The following is a 20,417-nucleotide window of genomic DNA, read 5'->3' as shown; positions in this document are numbered from 1 at the left end:
CATTATTTTGGATGAATGTGTAAACGTTGCTATAACCTCTCTAAGGTTGTGTTCTCTCACTTCCCTTGATTTACACTCTTCTTGAAGACAAATAATTTTATCTTTCAAGTCTTTCACTTCAAGTAGATCATTTTGTAATTTTTCATTAAATTCATCTTTTTCACGAATTAAAAAATCATTGCGCTCTTTGAGTTGAGAGTGAGTGTCCATTACGGTTTGACATTCTTCCATTAAGTGAAAGAAGGACTCTCTAGAGAATGAAGAATTTACAGAGTCATAAGAATTAGATGTTACCTCATTTTCTTCATTTCCATTTGCCATAAGACACATGTCCTCGTAGGGTGTGTTGTTGGAGTTGCTCATGCAAAACATTGCATTGTCATCCTTTGAGGTTTCACTTTCATCACTTGAAGATTCTTCTGACTCACTTATTTCAAGTGGGTCACTAATAAGTGCTTTTCTTCTCTCCTTTGTGAACCTTTTATCTTTGGGCTTGAATTCTTCCTGTTGAGAGTTAGAAACATTTGTATATTGATTTTTACTTACCTTGGGGTGTGGACAACTAGCTGCAAAGTGTCCAGGCTTTCTACAGTTGTAGCAAAAATTCGAGCCTTCCTCAACTATTTCTTTCTTTGAGTTCTTTGTTGCATTCCACGATTTCCCTTGTGGATTTTTCTTGTAGTTGCTTCTCTTCATGAATTTCCTAAATTTCTTGACAAAGAGAGCAAATTGATCATTAGGCAATAATTCAACATTTTGTACTGACCTTGAAGTTGATGGTTGCTCAGCTACAAGCGCGTTATTCTTTTCTTCATGATCTTCCTCTAATCTTGATTTCATCTCAAATTCATAAGCTTTTAGATCACTAAAGAGCTTATCGGTTGATAGGGTTTTTAGATCCCTATGATCTCTCATGGTCATGACGTTCATGTCCCATGTAGATGGTAGACCACGTAGAATTTTGAGTGAGATTTCTTTTTGATTAATATATTTTCCAAGATCATTAATCTCTCCTAAGATTTTGGAAAATCTTGTTTCGATGTCGGTAATATCTCGCCGTTTTGCATTTTGAAATCCTCAAATTTCTTTAATGCTATGGTGAGCTTATTATACTTTTCTTGCTCGTCTCCTTCACCAATTTGAATGAGTGTTTCCCAAACTTCCTCCGCGGATTGACATTTTCGGACTTTTGGAAATATCGTGTCATCGATAGATTTAAACAAAATATCATTGGCAATATTGTCCAAGTTATTTCTTGTTCTATCTTCACGAGACCATTCCGCTTTCGGTTTTGGAATATATTGTGGAGTGTCACTTGTTTGTACGGATGAAGTGTTGACTTGTAAAATCTCAATAGGACCACTCGTAATCACTTCCCACATTTCATCATGTAACGCAGATAGATGTACCTGCATACGAATTTTCCAATCATCAAATTTTTCTAAGGAAAACAATAAGTTTTGGGCAAGAGCCATATCTCTTTTCATCATCTTGATTTTTCGAAATCTGTCTAGCAGTCAAAGTTGACTCAAATAGACAACCGCTCTGATACCAATTGTTGGTCCCGATAGGGTGGTGAAAGTCTAGAGGGGGGAGGGGGGGGTGAATAGACTTTCAAGCTTTTTCAAAATAAATAACTCTTTGGTAACTTCAACTCTAAGTAACAAGTAAATAGAGTAAGTTTAAACTGCACAGCGGAATAATAGTATGTAAAGAGTTATGCCCAACCAATAATTTAAATACGCATGTAAGATGGGTACAGATGATATGTAAAGTGACAGAGATATCTTGAATATATAAAGGAGATGGTTCACTCAATATATAACAATAATATCAAGATTGTAAATAAATATCGTGTCACGTCGACCGTGTAACGAACGTTACATGCAACACGTCAAACTTGCTTAGAATAATCCAATATTTAAGCTCGAGAAGTTTGAGTCACATGCATACGTGAAAACACGCTAAACCCGAACGATTAAGATTGACTGTGAATAATAAACGGGTTCGTCGGATAAGATAGATAAATAGAGCAGATTATGTAAGTGCGGTATGTAAATGAGAGAGGCAATTTATAGTGGTTCGAAAGTGGCGTAATCTTCCTAGTCCACTTTACTCCATTCACTTCTATGAGTAATTCACCATTTTCCACACACAGTTACAATAGTGAATAAGCGCTACACAAGAACTTCTTCCGAATGTCTTGCACACAGCTACACCCAACTCCGAGTGTCTCGCACACAGCTACACTCAACTCCAAGTATTTCGCACACAGCTATACTCAACGCCAACTAAGTGTCTTGCACACAGCAACACTTAGCAACTATGAGTGTTTTGCACACAGCTACACTCACTAGAGTATTTTGCACACAGCTATACTCTTTTTACAATTACAAATACAAAGGTAATTGTATCTCTCTCCAACTAGTTTTGAGACTATTCAAACTAAGTCTCTAAGAATATTTGAGCAATCGCACTTTTGAATTTTTCACTTTGTTTATCCGTGCGTATTGCACCTCTGCTTGTATTTTCAAGTCTTCATGGCTTTTTATAGGTAATCAAATATATCCGTTGGAGTGGGATAATTTGATATTTGAAATTTGAATCTTCATAGCCTGATATTGTTGACAATAGTAGATCTTCAATTTTGATTTGATTGTCAACTTGCCTGACAAAATAATATTTTATCTCAACTTGATTTTCAAGTTGTTTCTTAAAATATTATTTTTGTTGTCAATTTGAATATCCAACGAATCTTTGAAATAAATTAATCTGATCGAATTTATTTCTAGGACAAGTTTTTATATTCATGTCTTCATAAATATTTTTCCGTTCTGATCAAATATCTTCAGGCAATTTTGGACTCTTGTGGCATGTGGGCTGATCCAAAATAAATTCCTTCGAATTTATTCATTTTCTGAACATCTTGCTTCTTTGCCACGTTGTGCTCCTTCGACTTGGGCACTTCTGGCTTGTTTGACTTGAACATTGTGCTCTTTCTGATTTGGTCACATTGTGCTCCTTTGAACACATCGTGCTTGTTCACATTGTCCTCTTTTAGAACATTGTGCTCCTTTTCAGACATTGTGCTTGTCCGCATTGTGCCCCTTTTCAGACATTGTGCTTGTCCGAAAACTTGACTTGTAAAAAATTAGTCTTTGGTCAAGAATTGATCTCGGGTATGATCGTTTTGAGTAAAGACTTCTACCATTTCACCATTGGACTCATCCTATCGTTTCTTGCAACGCCATTCCTTTATGCTTCTTTCTCGGATGATTACTCGTAGGACCAAAATTAATTTTCCAAATTAATTTTGTTCTTCCTATGGTAGATTCCTTTTGACTCGATATTCTGATTTATGATGCTTGTACTAAAAGACCTAAAAACTAAGGGGATCTAAAGTACATTTGGCTCATTAAAACTTACAAAAATATTCCTATCACATGTGAACAATTTTCTGGTTTTCATACCCATTCAGAGTTGTTGCAACCAGTGTCGTCACCACCATGATACTGAATGCAATTTGAACCACGGGCCCCCGTCTAGCAACTGTTGCACCCGTTCACACAACGCTTTAACCGTGATCCTCTCCCTACGTTGGTTTACCTCGTCCCTCCAGGCTCGCCACTCCGGGCTAACCAGTTAACTATCCCGTTCTACATCCGGCATGACAAGGACCACCGTGACATCCTCCTTGGTGACTGCAATGTAGCGACCACCCGCCAGATTGATCCTCAATCTAGACGGGTCAAAATTTGTGACCAACCAATGCCCCAACTGGAGCGGGACCTCCGTAATCTGTAGTCCCAAAAGCGCACCAAGGCCAAAGCTCACAACATCGTCCCTTTGCCTCTGAGTCAACCCTTCCACGAGGTTTACAAGACCCTTCGGCGCCCCCCACATATTGATCTGGCTCGTCGGCAATCGCTGCACGCGCATTAGCTCAAGCGCAACGCCCCTATCCAACACCAGCGACAAGGTATGGAACTCATCATTCGTCCCGCTTTCATCGCCACTTACCAGGACTACCTGGTGGCCATCACAGCCTGTACCCAACAACAAACGAATAGAAACACTTTCAAAAACTAATAAAACCCCTCCCAAAAGCTATACTGATATGGATGCTCTAGGTGTAGCTATTCAATAACACCACATTTAGGACAGTTACTGCTGAAATTATTCTAATCAGGCTGTGATGTATTTAATTTCTAGTTTACTACTTTATGTACAAGATCCTCTTAGCACTTGGCTCTTTGCTCATAACATTACCCTCTTTTTCTTGTTCCAGTATTTCTGTTAAAGCAAACAAGACTGCTACTTAGTTGGGTGCTCTAGAAAACATGCACTATAGCCAAATGATCCGATTTGATAATTTTGAAGAAGCCAGGTTCAGATTAGCTATATGAATTCTTTTTATGCATTCTGCTCTCATTAACAATAGCTCTAAGTCTCTGCCATTACTGACCCAGAGCATAATCAAAACCCATAACTATATTATAGCCTTACAATGCGATTTTCATAACTTGGAAATACCCAAAACCCAAAAGAGCTATCACCACTCCCCCCCCCCCCGAACAGCGAACTCACCTGCATGACATGCCTGTAGCGCCGATCTCCTCCGTGCAGCAACTCTGGAAGCCACCCCTGACGCCGACCTGTCAAAATCGCCCCGTCCCCCTGCCGCCGGAGCATGCCGCAGTGACCGCCGCGACTCGAACGCACGCCTACGGGAACCGGCTGAAGGCGGAATCATTGGCGGTAATTGAACGGCGTTACTCCCCCGCTTCAACCGACGTCCACCAATTGACTTCGCCATGATCGCACGAGCATTCGAATAAGGTCACCGACGAGTGTTACAGTGAAGTTCCCTACGAGTAGACTTCGGGTCTGGAGGTCTAGTGCAGTGTAATAGACACCGTAATAGATAGTGCGATTAGAATAATAGGGTTCGGTCAATTAGGACTCCTTACGCTATTGTACAGTGTAATAGATAGTGTGCCACGCACGCGCACCGTAAGCGCTGCACCTCCACTTGAAACCGTACATCACCCACGATCGGACGGCAGATAAGAGTTCACACGTCCACTTTAGGCAAAGTTCACACCTGAACTGCACTATATATATATATATATATATATATATATATATATATATATATATATATATATATATATTCATGGTGTTAATAAAATTCTTGGTAAATAAATATATAGCATTATTTTATATAATAACTGTTGGTTTTTGGGTTTTCAGGCACAGGGAGGTCCAACACAACATTGGTTGGTGGATTCACCTTTTACAAAGCTTTTTAGCAATGGAAGAGTAGTCGAAATAATAGCTAGAGTGAGTGTTTCTTATTCACTGGGCATGGACTCGCCTGGATTACAAGGGTGGAGAGGCCTTTATATAGTAGGCTCCTCTCCGTCCGACTTGAAGTACATTAATCATTGTTTTTAAGGCTAATTACAATTACTAAGCCATTGGGCGCCGTTACCGAACCGGCCAATGGCTCTATGGACTCATAACCGCTTGCTTGACCGAGTCCTGCTTTGAATGCCTCCAACGGCTCTTGGACCGACTTAAAAGCTACGCTGGAACGCCTTTCAATGGCTCTCTGGGCAGAGTCTTCTTAAATGAAGCTCTTCAATGTTCCTTAACGGCTTAGGGTTGAGTCTCTATCCGTGCTCAGGCCTGGGCCGACTCCTGGACTCCGCCCAAGCTTTCCACTGGGCTTCTTTCGCTACTGGCCCACATCTTCTTCCTTGGACTCCTCTCTTGGGCCCATCTTCTTGGGCCGGGGTTCTCACCCCATCAACTAGTCCCTCACTTTCTCATACCCGGTCCACTAATCAGGGTTTGGGAAAGTTGTAACTGACCGTTCTCTCCATCACCGGATCTCCGTCTTAAAGAAACCTCGTAACGTCCGGATCCTCTGCTATCTTCCCGGATTCAACGGAGCCGTTGGGATTCTCCTAGCTCCGCATGGCTCCTATAAATAGCCTCTTTTTCTCTACGCATCATCTCACTGATCAGCCATGGGTCGCTCGCCTTTGAAGGGAAAGCGGATCGACTTCGGGTCTCCTCGACGCCCTCTACCTTCCAAGCGGACCCGGCCCGAGAGGGAGAACAAGAAGATGGTTCCTCGACCGGCTTCTCAGCGGTCCCCCACCGGCGCTACTTCTTCTATTCCACAGCCGCCTACCCGAACTCGAGCGGAGAATGTTCCGACTTCACTCAATCCGCCGCCCCCGGCTACCGCCAGGGTGACTGCTCAGGATGGGTCCTTCGTGGAGGTGGCCGTCCCCGAACAGTTGACCTTTCATATGACCTTCTCCATTCTGCTTGATGACTTGGATGGGCCTGCTACGGGCCTGATAACTGATGCCGATTTTGTTCGGTATCTAGAAATGTACCCGGATGATGAGGAGCCGGTGGTGCCACCAATCATGCCAGTCTTTTGGGATACCTTCTGTCCATCTCCCACTAGACCATCGGGGGAGACGTTCTTTGGGAGCGACTCTTCTTCTCTCGGCGAGTGACGGCCACGGCCAAGATTTGTTTTCGTATTTCCGGGGGGCTATATAAGAGCATTTCTTATTTATTTGTGATGTAATAAGCTCCTTATTTTGTGTATTTCCCATCTTTTATAAATAAAATTACGTTCTTATCTTGGAGGGCTTTGTTTCTTAATTCTTTATGGCACCCATCCTACTCTTCCAGCCGACTGGTTTGGGAGTCGGCCACGTTGTCAGGCCCTTTTCAGTCTGATACCTGCAATATTCCCCGTATCTTTGGTGAATCTATCTTTTTCAGTTCAACGTGTGAATCTCACTCTTCTCGAGCGGATTTGATGGAACTACCCCCTAACAAAGATTCTTGCCTCCCGTCTAATCTGGCCTGATTACGACAGTTATTATCAGCTCCATGATCTTCACCTAGGTATTCGCCCTTCTGAGGCTATATAAAGGCCTCTTATGCTGGTGACCCATACCACTTCTGTTCATAGACCTTTGGTCATGAGCTACAGAGTCGGCGATCGTCGCTTCTCCATTCGCAACAAGGAGCATGCTCGCCTGGAAGAGCTAAGGCAGAAGAGGCTGGCCAACGGTGGATATCTGGTGGGCAACTCAAGCTCTGATCCCATCGTGGTGTCCCCAGATATGCTGGATCTGGTCCCCGTGGAGCCGGCTGATGACAAGCTGGAACCGGTGGTGGACGACCCAAGCCCGGAGGAGGAGGAGGTGTGGGAGGTTCCTCCTCTTTTTGGCGTAGCCATGCCTCCGAGTGCCTTGGAGAGGCCTTTGTAGATGATTGATGATGGGAAGCCAGCCGTGTATCTGGACGAGGTGCTGGATCCTGAGCCGAGTCCTCCACCTTTCCGCCCTCAGCACTTCTTGGAGGGTCCTCCCCCTGCTCGTCCGTCAGAGGAGGAGGAAGCCAAGCCATGATCCTTCTTTTCCTTTGTACTTTGTATTCGGCCGAGTCTTAGGCCTTTGTTGTTTTTCAAATAAACTGTTTGTCCTTTTATCTGCTTGAAATGTTTTTCCTCATCTCTGTATATTCGTTGATCGACTCCTGGTTCTCCCCGATTGTCCGACTCCGGGACTCGGATCTTTTCACAAACGTTGCTTGTGCCAACTGAGCTAAAACTGGCCAGGTTTCGCTGGGTCCTTCTGGAAGCTTATGGTCCACATCCGGTGGGCCCAGAGGCCAGGGCCTACAATGGGCTTCCAGTTACTAGGCCGGGCCACCGCTACCCGGTTCTAGCCTAGGGTAGACGCGCCGCTTGCAGGCTAACCCTAGGCCTGAACCGTCACTCCGATTTCCTAGGCATTAAATGCGGCGTCCTTTCACCTCTCGTCACCCTTTTCTTCTCCAATGAGAGGGTGACACTGGTCGCCCTTTGGGATTCTCACCCCTTTAAATACTTGTCTTCTTCCCTCTTCTTCCCACTTTCTTCGAATTCTCAAAAACTCAGCACAAGACTCTTCGATCTTCTCCGCGTTCTTTCTCCGTTAGCACCCTTAGGTTGGTAATGTCTTCCTCCTCTGACTCTTCTTCTTCCCGTCGCTCGGCGGGAACCCCCGCGTCGACGTCTTCGTCTTCTTCTTCTTCTTCAAGTCCTCGCCGAATGGAGATTCCGTCAGGTTTCCCATCGGCGTCTCCTTCTCAGCCGACCCCCTTTTCTTCGGAGGCAGTTACTCCTCTGAGTTCGGCGCCTCTCACGACGGTGGCGGCTCTTCCTGATGGCGCAGGACGGCCGCGAGGCAAGTCTGACTCCATCGTCCGGCCGGAAGGGCGTCCGTCGCAAATCTCTGCGGCGGACCTAGAAATGGCCCGCTTCCTTTTTGGGCCTTCGGCCCTCGTCTTCGCTCCAAAAAACCGGCATATCTATGACCCGCCGGAGGGCTGCGTGGGTATTCACCTGCACTCGGTTGCCTTTGGCTTCCGAGTGCCTCTGTGTCCGTTCCTCTCCCTTTTCTACCGCCATTACAACCTCGTTTCGGGTTAGTTAGTACCCAACTCTCACCGTCTTCTCACCTGCTTCATCAACCTCTGCCATTGGTGGCTTTGTGAGCCGGATCTAGACCTTTTCTGGTATCTGTTCACCGTGAATAAGGTCGGCTCACACTCGCCGAGCTTCGTCCAAATTGCCGCCTGTCCTGGGCGACAGCTCCTCGAGGGTCTTTCCGACTCCTTTAAGGACTGGAAGCCCTTTTATTTTTTCGTTCGTCCTTCTTTCTCTTCTTTCACCTTTCCGACCCTGTGGGCGGCAGCCCTGTTCAAGCCCTGCTCTCGGCGCGCCGTCTTCACCCAAGATGCAATCCAGGGTGGCGATTTCTTGAAGAGCTGGGGGCCGTACTCCGTTAAGTACTGGTCTCGGGTCCGAGTCATGGCAAAACGGGGCTTGCTGCCAAACGGCGCGGCCACCTTAGGTAGTTCTCCAATGTCCTTCTTTTTCCTGTTTTCCTCTGTGCCTTTTTGCTCCGACTGGGAGTACATACACTTTTTCCTTCCTTTCACAGGTACTTAGGACTCCGACTCCACCAGTTCCGACGAAGCCGCCGCTCCCACTCCAGAGATGGCTGACAGAGCTGAAAAGATGAGGCGCCGGCTATCTCAACGCGCCTCACGCGCCGCTGCTGCTTCCTCGTCTCTGCCTTCTCCGGCTTCGAGGTCGACTCCTCCGCCACCACGGACTGTGGTGGAATTGACGCCGTCTCCGGTCGCTTCGCCTTCCAGGCAGCCACCTCCGCCTTCTTCTAAGAGCCCGAGCTCTAAACGGCCGACAGAGCAGTCACGCGCCAGCTCCGAAGAGGATCCGGTTAGGCATCGAGTTGGATGAGAATGCCCAGATCTGGCAAGGCAGCTCTTCTGTCCAGACTTGGGCCGACCACGTCCTTCTGCCTAAGAACGTGGAGATGACCAGCTTGATGCAGGATGAGTACATCCTGGAGGCCTCACTCCGCCAGTCGTACCGCGTAAGTGTTCCGACTCCTTGCTTCTTCTTTTTCATTTTCATCATCTAACTTTTCCTGTATTGCTGAATCTCACCTTCCAGATGGAGCTGAGTAAACGACTGAGGGGGTACAAGGCTGCACTGCAATCTCTTACCACTCGCTTGTGCCAAACAGAGGAGGCCCGTCAGGAAGAGCAGGTTGTGCATGCCAGATCGGTGGAGGTGCACACCTCTGAGTTTTTGAGGGTCACTCGTCAATGGGAGGAGGAGCGGGACATGGTCGCGACGATTGCCACCACTTCAGTGGAGGATTACAAGAAGTCGGCGGCCTTTGAAGCGGATGTGAAGGCGGCGGTGGTGGCTCGACAAAAGGATATCGCCAAGGAGTGGCTGGCGACGCCGGAAGGAGATGATTATCTCTTGGACTTGGGCGAGCGCGACTATCGTCTGGGTTTTTGCGAGGCCTAGATGGAAATTCATGATGCCCTGATGGCCCGCGACTCCGCCTTTACCCCCGAGGGCTGGGGCCTCAAGCCAGTACTGGATCCTCTGTCGGCGACTGATGAGCCCGTGTCGACTGCGGATCCGGCAGCTCTTCCTGTGGCGGGACCTTCTGAGCTTACGGAGCCGTCTTCCCAGGCAGAAGACCCCTCACCTGCTCTTCCAGCTGGACCAACGGCGGATGCTCAGGTCGAGGGAGTTGATGTCGACACCCCCTCCCCCGGAGTTTAGGGTTTTCCTTTTGGTAGCCCTCTTTTGTAAGGGCTGGCCCCCCTCTTGGGTACTTCATTAATGAAATTCCTTTTTTTGTTTCTTCCGACTGCTTTTATCTTCATTTTGATCTTAGCCCCTAAAAAATAACTTAAGGCCTTGGACTCTTCCATGTTGTTGAATTCCTGTGATCCGGACGACTTCTCCTCTTTTTCGATACTTGGAGCGGTCTAATACCCTGCCGAGTCCCTTAGTCGAGGCGACTCCTCTTGGCCTTTTCACGGAAACGACTAAGGGTCTGGGCCCTTGTTTCCCATCTCTTCTCACCGAGTCCCTCAGTCGAGGCGAATCCTTAGGCTTTTTCTTTTCTTAGAAACGGTTTAGGGTCAGTGCCCCATTGTTTCATTAATTTCTCGCCGAGTCCCTCAGTCGAGGCGACTCCTTTTGGCTTTTTCACGGAAACAATTAAGGGCTTGGGCCCTTGTTTCCCATCTCTTCTCACCGAGTCCCTCAGTCGAGGCGATTCCTTAGGCTTTTTCTTTTCTTCGAAACGGTTTAGTTTTAGTGCCCCGTTGTTTCTTTAATTTCTCGCCGAGTCCCTTAGTCGAGGCGAATCCTTTTGGCTTTTTCACGGAAACGACTAAGGGTCTGGGTGTTGTTTCCTATCTCTTCTGGCCGAGTCCCTCAGTTGAGGCGACTCCTTAGGCTTTTTCTTTTCTTAGAAATGGTTTAGGGTCAGTGCCCCGTTGTTTCATTAATTTCTCGCCGAGTCCCTCAGTCGAGGCGACTCCTTTTGGCTTTTTCACGGAAACGACTATGGGTCTGGGCCCTTGTTTCCCATCTCTTCTTACCGAGTCCCTCAGTCGAGACGACTCCTTAGACTTTTTCTTTTCATAGAAACGGTTTTGGGTCAGTGCCCCGTTGTTTCTTTAATTTCTCGCCAAGTCCCTCAGTCGAGGCGACTCCTTTTGGCTTTTTCACGGAAACGACTAAGGGTCTGGGCCCTTGTTTCCCATATCTTCTCGCCGAATGGAAGGCGTTAATCGGTGGTAACTGGCGTTCTTTTATTTAAGTTTTGAAATTCGGATACTCGTACACGACTAACCTTTTATTGGTAAAACTTTTTCTAGTGGATGACATTCCAGATTCGGTCCACGGGCTTTCCCTCTAGGGTCTCCAGCTTGTAGGTACCGGCTTGGACCACGGCTGCAATGTGATACGGTCCTTCCCATTTGATCGCGAATTCACCCCCTTCCGTAGGCTGACTCGCCTGTCGGTCCTGTAACACGAGATCGCGGACCTGAAAGGTTCGTGGGCGAATCCTTCGATCACCATACCTCTTCACGGCTTGCTGATATTCCACCATCCGGTCGTGTGCGGCCTCTCTTCTTTCCTCCAGGAAGTTCTTCTCAATTTTAAGGCTTTCCTCATTCTCCTCATCAAAATAGTTGTGGACTCGGTGGGTGGGTTCCACGACTTCTATCGAAACCTTGGCTTCAAAGCCGTATGCTAGGGAAAATGGCCTTTCTCCCGTCGCCCGTCTTTGCGTAGTTCGATAAGCCCATAGGACCCGGTCGAGCTCATCCGCCCAATTTCCCCCGATGTCTTCCAACTTCTTCCGAATCCCGTCCACTATAGTCCGATTTACATTTTCGACTTGTCTGTTGGCCTGGGGGTACGCGACGGATACCTTGGTGTGTCGTATACTATACCGGCGACAGAAGTCGGCGAAGGCTTGGCAGTCAAACTGTCTGCCGTTATCGCTAACTACGTCCTCGGGCAGGCCGAAAAGGCAAATCACTGTCTTCCATAGGAAGCGTCGACACTATACTCGGTGATGGTGGCCAGTGGCTCGGCCTCAACCCATTTAGTGAAGTAATCGATGGCCACCACGCAGAATTTCAGGCTTCCCAGGGCGACTGGTAACGGTCCCAACAAGTCAATTCCCCACTTAGCAAAAGGGATGGCTGTGGTGACCGGTGTGTAGAAGTTGGTCGGCCGAGTATCCTTCCGGGCGAAAGCTTGGCAAATGCCGCACTTAGCTATCCACTCGATGCAATCTCGCATCATGGTCGGCCAGTAGTACCCCTGGACGACTAGATTCCGGGTGAGAGTGTGGGCTCCCTGGTGGGCGGCGCAGATCCCTCGGTGAGCTTCATCCATTATCCTCTCGGCTTCGGGCCTGAGTAGGCACTTCAAGAGGGGGCCTCCGAATGACCGCTTGTACATTTGCCCGCCAATGATCTCGAATGAAGGGGCTTTTCGTCGAATCCTTGCGGCGACTCCTTGGTCATCTGCAAACTCGCCCGTTGCTTGAAATCGCCGGATGTCTTCTATCTAAAACATCTCGGGGTTTTTCTCTCGATCCCATTCCTCGATAGTTACCTGTTGGACCTCTAACGGCGTCTCCTCTATACTTGGACGACTTAATTCTTTCTTTTGGCAAATCTTGGCGAGGTGATCTGGTATTCCCTCTAAGGCAATTTTTGATAATATGTTGGCCTCGATGTTGTCCGCCCGGGAGATATGCTCTATTTCATATGTTCCGAATTCCTTCAGCATTTCAATCGCCTTCTCCTTATACTGGGTCATCAGGGCGTTCTTAGTTTCGCAGGTGCCGGAGATTTGTTTGGCCACTAACCGGGAGTCAGTTTTGATTCGCAATCGTTCTACTCCCAGCGTTTTGGCGAGTCGAAGGCCGCCCAACACAGCCTCATACTCAGCTTCGTTATTAGATGTCGGGAACAAATAGCTCAGGGCGTAGTAGAGTCGGAATCCCTCTGGAGTGATTAGCATGACTCCGCCTCCAAAATGTTGTCGGCTTGCCTCTCCATACACGTGTATCTCCCACCACTCGCCGGAACTATCTTCCGTGGTGCGCACTTTCTCTTCTTCCCCTGCTGTACACTCGACCAAGAAATCGGCCAAGGCTTGCCCTTTTATGGACGGTCGCAGTTGATACTCGATCCCGTACTGGGTTAATTCCACGGCCCATTTCACCAGTCGACCTGACGATGTGGGGTTCCGCAGTACGCTCCCTAGCGGTTGGTCGGTCAGTACTCGCACGGTATGGGCTTGGAAATAGGGCGCTAACTTGCGCACGTTGATTACTAGCACGTAGACAATTTTTTCCACGGCCGTGTACCGTGTCTCGGCGGCCTTCAAGGAGCGGCTTACGTAGTACACCGGGTGCTGGGTATGCTCTTCTTCCCAGAACAGTACCGAGCTTACCGCCTTGGGGGAGGCGGCTAAGTACAAAAACAAAGGCTCACCCACATGTGGGGTGGACAACACCGGAGGTGTGGAAAGATACTGCTTCAGCTCTTCGAACGACTGTTGCCACTCGGTCGTCCAGGAAAAGCCTTCCTTCTTCTTCATAGCCTCGAAGAATGGTATAGTTTTATCCACCGCCTTGCTCACGAAGCGACTGAGGGTAGCCAGTTGGCCAGTCAATCATTGTAAATCTTTGACGGTGCTGGGAGGCTGCATATCGATGATGGCCTGGACCTTCTCAGGGTTGGGCTCGATGCCTCGTTTGGTCACCATGTATCCTAAGAACTTCCCGCCTTGCACCGCGAAGGGACATTCCTTCGGGTTTAGTCGTAGATTATACCTTAGCATCACTTGTAAGCAGTCAGCCAAATCTTCCACGTGCTTGACTAACATGTCGTGTATGTAGGCAGCCATGGACTTCCCCAGCAGGTCTTGGAATAGCCGGGCTACCATCCGAGTGTAAGTAGCCCCAGCATTCTTGAGTCTGAACGGCATAACTCGGTAACAATATACCCCGTCTGGTGTTAGGAACGCGGTTTTCACCTCGTCGGCCGGGTGCATGAAGATCTGATGATACACCCTAAAGGCGTCCATGAAGCTCAGCAGAGCCGACCCTGCTGTCTCGTCGACCAGCTGATCGATCTCCGGCAAGGGGAATGGATCTTGTGGGCAGGCTTTGTTAAGATCAGTATAATCCACGCACATCCGCCAGGTTGGGGGTTTCGGTACGAGGACTTCGTTTGCCAACCACTCTGGGTATTTAACCTCTCGGATGTGGCCCGTGGCTAGCAGCATGCTCACCTCTTTCTTTACAAATTCCCTTCGGTCGTTGGCGAGATACCGCTTTTTCTGTACGACCGGCCGATGGTCCAGATCCACGGCGAGTCGATGGGAGATGATGGACCGGTCGACGCCTGGCATATCCTCTGGCCCCCAGGCAAAGACTAGCCGGTGCTCTCGGAGTACTTTGATAATTTCCTCTCGTATCTCCTCAGGGAGACCGACCCCAATTCTGACCCGCCTGCCCCTGCCGTCCAGGGTCGATCTCAACCTCTTCCAATTCCACGGCCGGCTCCGGGCGGGGTATCATTGCTTTCTTTGGGGGCTTTTCCGTGATTTTGTGGACTTGCATTTCACGCTTGCCCATCCCCCTGCAGGCTTGTAGATAGCAGTCGCGGGCGGCTCTTCTGTCGCAACGTACCGTGCCTATCCCGCTCGGTGTGCGGGGTATCAGGCAGAGGTGCTCGATGGAGATCAGTGCTCCTAGATCCTCCAGTCCTGGTCGACCGAGTATAGCATTGTGAGAGCAGACTAAGTCCACCACGATGAACTTCACGTTGAGCTTCTGTACGTCGGGATACTGCCAACTTCCACCGGTAAGGTAATGGATCCCTCTGCCTCCACCGAGTCTCCAGTGAAACCGGGGAGTGGTGTCTTGACTGGATTTAGCTGTTCTCGGGTTAATCCCATTTTTGTGAAAGTATTGAGGTATAGCACGTTGACACTGCTCCTAGTGTCGACCAGGATTCATCGAATGACCACCCCGTTTACGTCCATCGCTATGACCAGGGCATCTCGATGTGGTGTCTCCCCCGTGGGTAGATCTTTGTCAGTGAACATGATGGGCTCCCGGCACACTTTCTTCGAACCTTCTTCGCGCCCGTATACTGTACCGACATACAGCTGTCGAGCCCAGGCCTTTCTGGTGTGTTCGCCGAGTCGCCCCCCTCTGGCCCGCCGACTATCATGTTAATAACTGGCTTCTGACGCCATTGGGCCTCATCTTCCTCAGTTACGGGCTGCTTACCGCGGCTGCTCTCGGCGGCGACTGCGGGTCACTGTCCTCTGGTGCTGCCGACCTCTGCCCCCACTGATTAGGAGGCGGGGTCCCTTGTTGGATGATTCCTTCCATGATCTTTTTCAAGTAGAAACACTCTTCCGTACTATGAGTGTAAGATTTGTGATAGCGGCAGTACTTAGAGTTCTTACCTGTCTCTTCGTTAGTCAATCTGACGTCAGTCGGTGGGGGCGGAGGTGGAGCGACCGCTTGTACCTCGTGTACCAGGTGTTGAGGAACCGTCCTATAGGGATAGACAATAGGCTTGTCATAGGGACGCTTAACTTCGGGTCGCCGAGTCCCTTCCGGGCGTTTTTCCTTGGTTTCCGCACGGGTCCTCTTTCCACCGGCAGATCCTCCGACTTCACGCTGTCGTTTATGCTTCATGGCCTGCTCCGTGTTAGCCCTCTTATTAGCCATATGCATGGCTTCCGCGTACGTGGCCGGGCGATTATCACGCAAATCCCGGTATAACTGCCCGGATCGCAAGGACTCGATGAAGAAAGTGAGTATGGTCTGGTCTTCGACCTCCTCGATAGACTGGATCTCCTTTTGCCATCGAATAAAGTAGGTTTTCAAGGACTCACCTTCTTCTCGGAGATGGTGGCCAGTGGCCAGTGGCTCGGCCTCAACCCATTTAGTGAACTAATCGATGGCCACCACGCAAAATTTCAGGCTTCCCGGGGCGACTGGTAACGGTCCCAACAAGTCAATTCCCCACTTAGCAAAAGGGATGGCTGTGGTGACCGGTGTGTAGAAGGTGGTCGGCCGAGTATCCTTCCGGGCGAAGGCTTGGCAAATGCCGCAATTAGCTATCCACTCGATGCAATCTCGCATCATGGTCGACGAGTAGTACCCCTGGACGACTAGTTTCCGGGCGAGAGTGTGGGCTCCTTGGTGGGCGGCGCAGATCCCTCGGTGAGCTTCAGCCATTATCTCCTCGGCTTCGGGCCTGAGTAGGCACTTCAAGAGGGGGACTCCGAATGACCGCTTGTACATTTGCCCGTCAATGATCTGGAATGAAGGGGCTTTTCGTCGAATCCTTGCGGCGACTCCTTGGTCATCTGGAAACTCGCCCGTTTCCTTAAATCGCCTGATGTCTTCTATCCAAAACATCTCGGGGTTTTTCTCTCGATCCCATTCCTCGATAGTTACCTGTTGGACCTCCAACGGCGTCTCCTCTATACTTGGACGACTTAATTCTTCCTTTTGGCAAATCTTGGCGAGGTGATCTGATATTCCCTCTAAGGAAATTTTTGATAATATGTCGGCCTCGATGTTGTCCGCCCAGGAGATATGCTCTATTTCATATGTTCCGAATTCCTTCAGCATTTCTATCGCCTTCTCCTTATAATGGGTCATCCGGGCGTTCTTAGCTTCGTAGGTGCCGGAGATTTGTTCGGCCACTAACCGGGAGTTAGTTTTGATTCGCAATCATTCTACTCCCAGCGTTTTGGCAAGTCGAAGGCCGCCCAACACAGCCTCATACTCAGCTTCGTTATTAGATGTCGGGAACAAATAGCTCAGGGCGTAGTAGAGTCGAACTCCCTCTGGAGTGATTAGCATGACTCCGCCTCCACAGTGTTGTCGACTTGCCGCTCCATCCACGTGCATCTCCCACCACTCGCCTGAACTATCTTCCGTGGTGCGCTCTTTCTCTTCTTCCCCTGCCGTACACTCGACAAAGAAATCGGCCAAGGCTTGCCCTTTTATGGAAGGACGCGGTTGATACTCGATCCCGTACTGGTTTAATTCCACGGCCCATTTCACAAGTCGACCTGACGACGTGGGGTTCCGCAGTACGCTCCCTAGCGGTTGGTCGGTCAGTACTCGCATGGTATGGGCTTGGAAATAGGGCGCTAACTTGCGCACGGTGATTACTAGCGCGTAGACAATTTTTTCCAAGGCCGTGTACCGTGTCTCGGCGGCCTTCAAGGAGCGGCTTACGTAGAACACCGGGTGCTGGGTACGCTCTTCTTCCCAGACCAGTACCGAGCTTACCGCCTTGGGGGAGGAGGCTAAGTACAAAAACAAAGGCTCACCCACCTGTGGGGTGGACAACAACGGAGGTGTGGAAAGATACTGTTTCAGCTCTTCGAACGACTGTTGCCACTCGGTCGCCCAGGCAAAGCCCTCCTTCTTCTTCATAGCCTCGAAGAATGGTATAGTTTTATTCGCCGTCTTGCTCACGAAGCGACTGAGGGCAGCCAGTCGGCCAGTCAATCGTTGTAAATCTTTGACGGTGCTGGGAAGCTGCATATTGATGATGGCCTTGACCTTCTCAGGGTTGGGCTTGATGCCTCATTTGGTCACCATGTATCCTAAGAACTTCCCGCCTTGCACCGCGAAGGCACATTTCTTCGGGTTTAGTCGGAGATTATACCTTAGCATCACATGGAAGCAGTCGGCCAAATCTTCCGCGTGCTTGGCCTCTTCTCGGCTTTTGACTAACATGCCGTCTGCGTAGGCCGCCATGGACTTCCCCAGCAGGTCTTGGAATAGCCTGGCTACCATCCGAGTGTAAGTAGCCCCAGCATTCTTGAGTCCGAAGGGCATAACTCGGTAACAATATACCCCATCGGGTGTTAGGAACGCGGTTTTCTCCTCGTCGGCCTGGTGCATGATGATATGATGATACTCCCTAAAGGGGTCCATGAAGCTCAGCAGAGCCGACCCTGCTGTCTCGTCGACCAGCTGATCGATCCGCGGCAAGGGGAACGGATCCTTTGGGCAGGCTTTGTTACGATCAGTATAATCCACGCACATCCGCCAGGCTGGGGGCTTCGGTGCGAGGACTATGTTTGCCAACCACTCCGGGTATTTAACCTCTCGGATGTGGCCCACGGCTAGTAGCGTGCTCACCTCTTTCTTTACGAATTCCCTTCGGTCGTTAGCGAGATACCGCTTTTTCTGTACGACCGGCCGATGGTCTGGATCCACGGCGAGTCGATGGGCGATGATGGACCGGTCGACGCCTGGCATATCCTCTGGCCCCCAGGCAAAGACTAGCCGGTGCTCTCGGAGTACTTTGATAATTTCCTCTTGTATCTCCTCAGGGAGACCGACCCCAATTCTGACCCGCCTGCCCTGCCGTCCAGGGTCGATCTGAACCTCTTGCAATTCCACGGCCGGCTCCGGGCGGGGTATCATTGCTTTCTTTGGGGGCTTTTCCGTGATTTTGTGGACTTGCATTTCACGCTTGCCCATCCCCCTGCAGGCCTGTAGAGAGCAGTCGCGGGCGACTCTTCTGTCGCAACGTACCGTGCCTATCCCGCTCGGTGTGCGGAATTTCAGGCAGAGGTGCTCGATGGAGATCAGTGCTCCTAGATCCTCCAGGCCTGGTCGACCGAGTATAGCATTGTGTGAGCAGACTAAGTCCACCACGATGAAATTCATGTTGAGCTTCTGTACGTCGGGATAGCTGCCGACTTCCACCGGTAAGGTAATGGATCCCTCTGCCTCCACCGAGTCTCCAGTGAAACCGGCGAGTGGTGTCTTGATTGGATTTTGCTGTTCTCGGGTTAATCCCATTTTTGTGAAAGTATTGAGGTATAGCACGTTGACACTGCTCCTAGTGTCGACCAGGATTCGTCGAATGACTACCCCATTTACGTCCATCGCTATGACCAGGGCATCTCGATGTTGTGTCTCCCCCGTGGGTAGGTCTTTCTCAGTAAACATGATGGGCTCCCGGCAGACTTTCTTCGAACCTTCTTCGTGCCCGTATACTGTACCGACATACAGCTGTCGAGCCCAGGCCTTTCTGGTGTTCGCCGAGTCGCCCCCCTCTGGCCCGCCGACTATCATGTTAATAACCGGCTTCTGACGCCATTGGGCCACATCTTCCTCAGTTTCGGGCTGCTTGCCGCGGCTGCTCTCGGCGGCGACTGCAGGGTCAATGTCCTCCCGTGCCGCCGACCTCCGCCTCCACTGATTAGGAGGCGGGGTCCCTTGTTGGATGATTCCTTCCATGATCTTTTTCAAGTAGAAGCACTCTTCAATACTGTGAGTGTAAGATTTGTGATAGCGGCAGTACTTAGAGTTCTTACCTGTCTCTTCGTTAGTCACGCGGACGTTCGTCGGTGGGGGCGGAGGTGGAGCGACCGCTTGTACCTCGTGTACCGGGTGTTGAGGAACCGTCCTATAGGGATGGCCAATAGGCTTGTCATAGGGATGCTTAACTTTGGGTTGCCGAGCCCCTTCCGGGCGTCTTTCCTTGGTTTCCGCACGGGTCCTCTTTCCACCAGCGGATCCTCTGACTTCACGCTGTCGTTTATGCTTCATGGCCTGCTCCGTGTTAGCCCTCTTATTAGCCATATGCATGGCTTCCGCGTAGGTGGCCGGGCGATTATCCCGCAAATCCCGGTATAACTGCCCGGATCGCAAAGACTCGATGAAGAAAGTGAGTGCGGTCTGGTCTTCGTCCTCCTCGATAGACTGGATCTCCTTTTGCCATCGAACAAAGTAGGTTTTCAAGGACTCACCTTCTTCTTGTGGACGTCTCCCAGATGGGTCAAATCCTTCTGTGGTTTGATGTTGGCCGCATAATGGCTCATGAAGCGATCGGCCAGCTCCTCGAAATTGTGAATCGATCCTGGAGGCAGCGCCACTAACCATCTTTGTGCCGAGCCTTTTAGCGTGGGCAAGAAGGCGCGACACATTATCGGGTCTCGGACTCCTAAGACTTGCATCTTAGCCTGATAACTGAGCAGATGCTCGCGTGGGTCTCCGGACCCGTCAAAGGTAGCCTGTTCTGGGAATTTGAAGTCGCCGGGCACTTTATAAGACATGATCTCGGAGGAGAATGGCAAAGCAGTGAGCAACGTTTGCCAGGGGGATTTAGTCCTTCCCCCCATTTGTTCCTTCAGATCTCGTACCTCTCGGGCCAATTGGGCCACATCGCCTCTATGGCGAGTATGATTTCCTGTGGATTCGGTACTCTCGTCGACTTCCGATTCAGCTGGTCGGTCATCATTGCGCGTGAGGCGCTCGGTCCGCTGTGCCCGAGTCCTGGTTCTCCTGGTGCGAGTTCTTTCGCGACCGGCTTCTTGATCTTGGGGGCCTGCTGGTGCGCAGCTGGGCTCCCTCTCCCCTAGTCGTTCCCGTGCAGATTGCCGTCCGGCGTTCGGACCCAGC

At 49.8% G+C, this 20,417-nt stretch overlaps 1 protein-coding gene across 1 annotated transcript; it reads left to right on the top strand.

Moving 5' to 3' along the window:
• The first annotated feature begins 8,035 nt into the window (after window positions 1-8,035).
• Window positions 8,036-8,512, top strand: LOC109162260 (putative protein TPRXL). Its single transcript, XM_019310980.1, has one exon. The coding sequence runs from the start codon at window positions 8,036-8,038 to the stop codon at window positions 8,510-8,512; it is 477 nt and encodes a 158-aa protein (XP_019166525.1).
• Window positions 8,513-20,417: the final 11,905 nt, after the last annotated feature.

The sequence above is a fragment of the Ipomoea nil genome, unplaced genomic scaffold, assembly GCF_001879475.1.
Source record: "Ipomoea nil cultivar Tokyo-kokei standard unplaced genomic scaffold, Asagao_1.1 scaffold2928, whole genome shotgun sequence".
NCBI classification, from domain to species: Eukaryota; Viridiplantae; Streptophyta; class Magnoliopsida; order Solanales; family Convolvulaceae; genus Ipomoea; species Ipomoea nil.
This window is presented reverse-complemented; position numbering and strand designations above follow the sequence as displayed.